Genomic DNA, 8,204 nt, shown 5'->3' on the forward strand with positions numbered 1-8,204 from the left:
ATAACACAGAAAGTTACCCAAGCCCTTTCACTTCCATCATAGAAATACACAGCTTGTGAACTAAATGTCATCTACAGGAAAAAAAAAATGTTATCCAACATCCAAACATAGACGTAGACAGACAGAAAGTTAAGTTGTAAAAGTTGTACATAGTGGCATAACCATGTCAAATGACAAAACTGCACAGAGTGATTACAACTTAAGTGATAAGCACAACATTTTCAAATCATTCACCTTGTTTGGGAAGCTAGAGACTATCCTTCAGCTGATAATGAAGAGGGGACAAAGTGTTCGGTCAGTCACAGTGTACTAAATTCACAGTATGGAGAAAGGAAGATTGAGTGAGTGAGCTAAGTTTAGATTGCAACTGTAAAAGATTTCCTTGTTGCTACAACTACTACTTGCTACTTGTCAAACTTATGTAGGTGGTCCTCCTGTTACGATATTTGTGGTTCCGAACGCGCTTATGCAAATTCATTAAAAATGTAACAGTTAGAGAACTAGTTAGAGAATGTGCGTTAGATAAACACGTGCTCCGCTCAGCTAGGATGCAGTGCGTATTGGTCTCATGCACTGCGGATGAATACAAGATGTTCCTCATTTGCACCTGCATGGAGTAGATAACATTGGGTGCTAATTTGCTTTTTGCACTTTATTATGTCTCCCACGAGTAAGGCAGTCTCTTATGGTGGAAGTGTACCAAGGGAAAAAAGCAATTACAGTGGAAGTCGAAATGAACATCATGGTAATCTCCCATGAAAGAAGAAAGATCCACCAATGTTGGCCGCAATACTCTTGCAACCATCATTAAGTAACAAGATCCTTGAAAGTGACAGTAATAAGTAGCAGCGTAATTGTCTTACTATTGACATGGAAAGGTTGCTCGTGCTTTGGCTCCTACAATCTCTTTCCAATATGCCACAGAGAAAACAGTAATGGAATTGATTTTTTTTTTGGTTCATTTAATTCTTGTCATGAAGCTTTTTATTACTATATTTTACATGTCTGTTGTGTGTTCTGTATACACTGTGAGTAGTTTAAGGGCTCTAATTTTGCGGCGTGAGGTGGCGCAGCGTGGTAGACTGGACTGCGCCGAGATGGCCGTGGTGGTGCACCAGGGGAGGTATCCACATTTTCAGCTTGGAGCAGGGACAATTTTGTGACAAAACAGTGCACCAAAGGTGCGCTGAAAGCTCGCCAGCTCCGATTCATTCATTCATTTTCTACCACTTGTCCTCACGAGGGTTGCAGGGGTGCTGGAGCCTATCCCAACTGTCTTCAGGTGAGAGGCGGGGTACACCCTGGACTGGTCGCCAGCCAATCACAGGGCACATATAGACAAACAACCATTCACACTCACATTCATACCTATGGACAATTTGGATTCACCAATTAACCTAACATGTTTTTGGAATATGGGAGGAAACTGGAGTCCCCGGAGAAAACCCACGATTATTAAGAACATGCAAACTCCACACAGAGATGGCTGAGGGGGGAATCGAATTTGGTCTCCTAGCTGTGAGGCCTACGCGCTAACACGCTAACCATCCATGTCGCGCACATTTCAGTGGAAGAAAGAATGACAGCATCCACTATTTTATGTAACCGTCTGTCCCATCACAGCTGAAATTATGATGCCAACTGGTGCCGACTACATTGGGTGGGGGACAAATAAATGGCTTGTCTGGACAAATCAACATTTTAGAAGTAAAAACTGTGCCAGAAAAAAAGCACAAGACAGCTCCACTCATCCTTCACCTCTGTGGTTCTGCTTCCAACCATCCAATCACAAATGAACCAACACACAGCGTGGACTTTGTGTAAACATAGAAAGTGACCCATTAGACAACTAAGAATTAACAACAACTAAAAACTACAATTAATATAAAGTTGGTTGTTAAAATCTTTTTTACTGTTAATTTTTTCTCAAAGAGAATGAGGAGGAGATAACGCAAATATACCATCAAAGGTTCTCCTATTTAGCGATGTAGGAATGCTGGTGGAAAACAAGCAAGATGCCTGGAATTTGCCTGTTTAATGTAACTGTCAGGCACAGATGACGTGTCCCGCGAGGTGGTGTATGTGGAGCGTGATGCGGATTGTGTGCCTCTGATGGGCATTTCAAGGCAATGAGAGGCGTTCACTTGATTGGTTAAGATTCGGCTGTGTTAAACCCTCTCAGGCCTTCTCTCCTCCCTCTTTGCCACTTGCACTGGTGGGAGGGACGGAGGCGTGGGTTCGTGGCGCTGTGTCAGACTGTGCTGCAAAGTGCGCTGGCCACACCCCGTTGGCCCGTTGGCCGGTAGGCGCGGCGCAGAGCAGGTGAGCCTGATCTACGGAATTAGAGCCCCAGGAGTTGACAAAATTTGACTTACCATAATTTCTGGTGTATAACCCTCTACTTGTTTGTCACGCTTTCTGAAATAATTCTTTAACATAGGACCGTTTACATGTACATGTAACGCCACATGATATGGTCAGACAACTTGGGGAAAAAAATACAGTTTCCAGCAGTTTCCTAAAAATATCAAAGACTGATCCAAAAAATGCCAAATTTTTATTTTGGTGTGAATCACAATAGGGTGGGAATTATGGCTTGTGCTTGTCTAGCTTACAAATGTTTTTTTCAACAGCAGAAGGTGCTCCAAAATATTTCACAAGCTCCTTTTAAATTGCATTTGATTTACAACCCTATTTACACAATTAAAACTCTGTCAAGAAATCACATGAACCCCAGTGAGCCTATAGACAAGTTAAATGAACTTATTTGATCATGTGGTGTACATGAAGTGATGCAAAAGCTCCATGCCTTTTATTTTTGGCCCTTTTCACTTGTTCTTCTTTCTAAATTGTGCACCTGATAGCTTTGACTTACTCTTTTCCAAGTTTTGTTGACAATAATTAATGACACCAAGATAATGTTGCCCTAGGCAATTGCCCGTCTGGCTCATAGGTAGAACCGCCACTGCATACACCGTACCGTTATATTGACAATATAAGGGTATCCATATCAGTATTTACGTGAATCCATCTTCCTCACAAAGCCAAAAAGAAAAAGAAAAAACATTCTAGGACCAGTAATTGTATCACTCAACCAATACCAGAAGCTGTTAAGACAATGCTCCATTAAAAGTCAAACCTACATGTGGAGTTAAATGTACACACATTGCAGTCATAGTATAGCACAGATACTGGAGTGATCAATGTTTCCCATAGATTCATTTATTTGTATGATAAATTTGATCAATTTAAAAATTACAATAAATCATGATAAATTTGGCCACATATAAAAAAAAACTCTCACAAACGAAGGGACTGTTGTTGATTATTCAGATCCCTCTAGATTTTGTAGACTACTGACATTTTCTGGTCTTATTGGAGACGCTTAACATAAAACCATGTATCGCTCTCTGTATCGCTCTCACAGGCGGCTGTCTTGTTTGTGACATATAAAAAACACAAACCAAAGCAACAGAAAAACAGGGTTTTCCCCAAATATTTGCTTGACATTCCATGTTTTTTTGCTCATTTTTTGTCTCCCACTGCGTTGTAAAAATGACATGCATATGCGTCATGTCTAATTCTGCAAATTCAACGATGACGTCACCCGACACCTAATTTATCACGTCACACTGTCACAGATATTTGAGCTTTGCCAACAAGCTTCATAATGATTGTGACTGAACAAAGTTGAGTCAAGACACAATCCAATAGAAAAAGCAAAATAAATAGGCAAACCACAAACATATTTCAAGACAAAGACACACTTGAGTCGTGGGTGCCCTGCTAGAGAACAGTGCTGATGGTGTCAAAATCTTTAGTGATCTGAGAGCTACTGGGCAATGATTTGAGATACTCCAGGTGCCTCCTGGCATCCTCCTGGTTGTGTCTCACATAGTAGACAACATATCCAATCACCATTGTAAACCATCCAAACATGGTGACAAACATTGCAACATCTGTCGTCTTATGATGAAAGTTACAGAAGTTAATCCCCGAATCCAGAACTTGTATCACGGACCTGCCTGCGTATTCCTCCTGCACGGCTGTGTGGCAAACCACGTCATTTACCGACTCTGGATCCAATCTCAGTTCCCTTAGAACCTCCTGTAGTACGCACTCACAGTGCCAGGGGTTATTTGAGAGGTTGATTTTGGCCTTGAGACGGGCAAATGCCTCTTTTGGGACACTGTGGACACGATTGTTAGAAAGATCCAGAAGAAGGAGGCTGTCTGTGACACCCTGAAACGCTGCAACATCCACAGTCTCGATGTCATTATTCGACAGATCCAACTCCTGAAGGTAGTTCAGTTCTTTGAAGGCATGGTTGGGTATTTTAGTGATGCGATTGGATGCCAAAATCAGAGCAATGGTATCACTCGGGAGGTTCAATGGGATTTTCTCCAAGTTCTGAGACGTACATTGGACCACAGTCATGCCGCTCTTTTCTGAACAGTGACAGCTCGACGGACAAGCAGATGTACTTGCAAAAACTATTCCAAAGAGCAAGCCACATAAGGATGTGAAGCTATCAAATGTATGAGGTTTTCTGGGCATGTCAGACCGCAATACCTCCTGCATATTCATGAGTATATTACCTCACAAGTCCTCCCAGGTCTAACCACTTTCAACTGATTTTCCAATTCATGATAAATACTGAGTCATTCACTTTGAAACTGCATTGACCGAATCCTTGAGATATTCCTTCTTAAAGTACATTTGAGAAGAGCTCATCCAGTAATGAGGTGATGTGGAATCTCCAAGCAGGGATCTGTAATTTCATAGATTCACGAAGAGTACCGACCAAGCAATGCTGGAATCACCATAGCTTATGTTGCTGGAAAAAAACAAAATACATTAGTGTTACTAACATGACATCTTTCTTAAGCGCAGCATGAGTTGGTATTAGATTATATTAGTGTTTTTAATGCGTTGTACGTATCTACAGTGCAAGGACAATCAAATTTTATGAATGCAAATGCGATTGTCTTTCAATATCCCTATTAACCAAAGCTAAGTAAAAGCTATTCCCACAGTGTTTACAAAATCCATAATGTGATTATTGAGAGAAATGCATTTCATCTGAGCAAATTTCCTAAAGCGCCAGTCACATTTACGGGTCATCGGCAGGGTTCTTTTATTCAATTAGAAAAACCATTATGGTGTTGTGTATTGTCTACACAACACCATGAAATTATCCTCTAATGCAAAAGCCCTGCAGTGCATATCAATTATAATTACCTTCTTCCAAATATGCACTTTATCTTTGATTCAAACAATGACTGGGATCATACTCCGAGGATGGTTGATGCTCTTCCATAGACTCATTACAAGATATTCCAAGATTGCTCCAGCTGTCCAACTCGATCATCACTTTAGGTCTGTGCACCCTCTGGTGGACTTAATTAATCCCAAGATGCTTGCTGTGTTTAAGGTTAGCCACCCCTCGCTGGTATCCGTATGATTCTCATCTTTTTCCATGTCTGTCCAGGGTCGAATAGCCCAAGGCAACAGACACACACACACACACACACACACTCTTATGAGCTTAAATAAACCCCTCAAGTCCCCCAAAATATGTGGCACCTACTTAAACACGTAAGGGGAATGGTATCACAAACATCATTAAGTGTGACTGCTTCATGCTGTTATATAGAATAACATAACACTCATTTAGAAAAAGGCAATTAACACAAGATGTTTGCTCTTTAGACTATTATGTTCAAAATGTTTCACTTATCACATTAGGATGTTATTAAAATTGCAGGTATAGCACATAACTAAAAAAAGGGCACTTACCACGTGTTTCCTTCTCTTTTTCACACGAATTTAAACGGTCCTATACATCCATATGTTAATAAGAATACGAGGCTGCTCCTCCGACCAGTGTGGCCATGACACATGTGACACAAACCACATGTTAACAGAGTGCCCTCTCCAACAAGACTTCGCCATAAAAAAGGCGGACTTATCACACGGAGAAGTTATAAAAACACCTTCCAAGAGATGATAAATGTCTTCTTGAAGAAACATGACACACTCACTTGTGAAAAGCAGGATGATGAAGATGTTCTTTCAAGTGAAGCACCGCCTTTCTTTCCATTTCAAGCGCACTCCGGCCGGATGGCTCGCACTGGGCGGGTAGGGAGTGTGGCAGCAAGAAGCGCACGGAACGATCCAATTGTCGATAGCAAAGATACCAATGACAGTTTAAGTATTGGATCGATACCAGCGCGATGCCATCGCTATGGCATTTCCCCCCCATTTCCATGTCATGTTGATATTTTAATATATTGTTATAATATCTACAAACTCTGGGAATGAGTATATGAACATTGAAGGGCTGTGGGGCAAAAAAAAGCCAAATTATTTGAACGAGAGCCAGCTGCAGTTTTTGCTTTTTGTTTTGTCTATTACTTCATTTTGTTCAATACATTAACACAATAAAAATAGAATATAGAGGGATATGTAAATATTTTAATCATTATATATTTCAATATACATTTTAAAATATCGATACATTATATAAATATTTGTACAACAAAAGGGAATCATGCTATTTATATTGTTCCATTGCTGTATTGTACATTAACCCTCGTTTATTGTCATTAATTGGTTCTGGACCGAACCATAATAAGTGATTTTCCATCCATCCATTTTCTATGCCGCTTGCAGGTATGCTGGAGCCTACCCCAGCTGTATTCAGGCGAGAGGCGGGGTACACCCTGGACTGGTCACCAGCCAATCACTCACACTCGTATTCATACCGATGGAGCATTTGGAGTCGCCAATTAACCTAGCATGTTTTTGGAATGGGGGAGGAAACCGCAAATGTCCTTCTTTATATATTGAATATCTTCATAGCCCATAGGAAAACCTCTTTACGACCTCCTAAATTTTGTTTTTAACATTATTAGAGCCCCCTTGACACGAAATAACACCATTACAGTGGTAATAGTCACCATTACAGTCATAATACTCAATATAGATATAGAGTACATAAGCAATTTAAGACATGAATAAGGCTTGTGTGTGTGTATGTGTGGTCAACTCTAGTAAAGTTTATTTATAGCCCTATATCTAAGTCTGGAACATAACCCTCGCAAAAAGCACGGATCTATTGTATATATTTTTTGACAAACATCTTTGTCCTGGCTGCACGGTGAGCCGAGTGGTTAGCGTGCAGGTCACACAGCAAGGAGACCCCAGTTCAATTCCACTCTCGGGCATCTCTGTGTGGAGTTTGCATGTTCTCCCTGTGCATGCGTGGGTTTTCTCTGGGAACTCCGGTTTCCTTCCACATTCCAAAAAATGCTAGGTTAGACAGCTGGGATAGGCTGCAGCATGACCGTGACCCTCATGAGGATAAGCGGTAGAAAATGAATGAATGAATCTTTGTCCTGTGCTTTATTTTGTAGATAATCATGATCAACAAATAATCTTGATACTGGCCCTGTATTTATAGGTTATCACATGGTTTGTCTGGTATCAGGCCAGGTATCATGCCCTCAAGTGTCAGTATCAGCCCTAGACCGAAGGCTGATACTGGCATCTTATTATCACATACTATTTAATCATGAGCTTATTATCACATACTATATAATCAAAAGACCATTTTGTTTCCAGAAAATTTTCAGTTTATTACATGTATTATATCTAAACAGTGTAAACACAATAATTGCAAAAATATTTAAACAATAATATTTTATTAACAGTCTTATCTTATCCATGTCAGCAAAACAAACGCTGTGTGTTCACGCTTGTGCGCTGTTCTCTGATTGGTTGTTTCACGGGCACGATACCAGAGCAGCGCACTCTGAGTGGACAGCTACGGGGGCTGATACTGGACATGGTTGAACTCTATATTTTATCAGTATCACTGCCCTGGGCTTTGACACAGTATCATTTCGGCCTTTTCCGTATCATTCATGGGCGGTTTCTAGGGTACAGGGCCAATTAATACTGTAGTATGTGATAATTACTTGATATCTAATCTATACCAAAATGTGCACTATTGCCCACCCCAACTGGTGGAGGAACCAACTCAATCAACATGAAGGACAAACTAAATTGCCGTTTGTGTACAAAAAAACTCAAGACTGACATGAATATGTGAACTCTGCAGAAAGGAGTTTTCGTTTCACTAAAGCACTTCCAAATTAAAGTACCATATCAACGTGAAGCATACATTAGTCAGCGATTCC

At 40.6% G+C, this 8,204-nt stretch overlaps 1 protein-coding gene across 1 annotated transcript; it reads right to left on the bottom strand.

Moving 5' to 3' along the window:
* Positions 1-6,061, bottom strand: lrrc3 (leucine rich repeat containing 3). The gene is made up of 2 exons (XM_058082432.2): positions 5,800-6,061; positions 1-4,837 (listed from the first exon to the last, which is right to left on the bottom strand). The coding sequence occupies exon 2, from the start codon at positions 4,585-4,587 to the stop codon at positions 3,787-3,789; it is 801 nt and encodes a 266-aa protein (XP_057938415.2). The 5' UTR covers positions 4,588-4,837; positions 5,800-6,061; the 3' UTR covers positions 1-3,786.
* Positions 6,062-8,204: the final 2,143 nt, after the last annotated feature.

Source organism: Doryrhamphus excisus, linkage group LG12 (assembly GCF_037039965.1).
Source record: "Doryrhamphus excisus strain RoL-2023G ecotype Guam linkage group LG12, RoL_Dexc_Guam_v1.1, whole genome shotgun sequence".
Lineage (NCBI taxonomy): Eukaryota > Metazoa > Chordata > Actinopteri > Syngnathiformes > Syngnathidae > Doryrhamphus > Doryrhamphus excisus.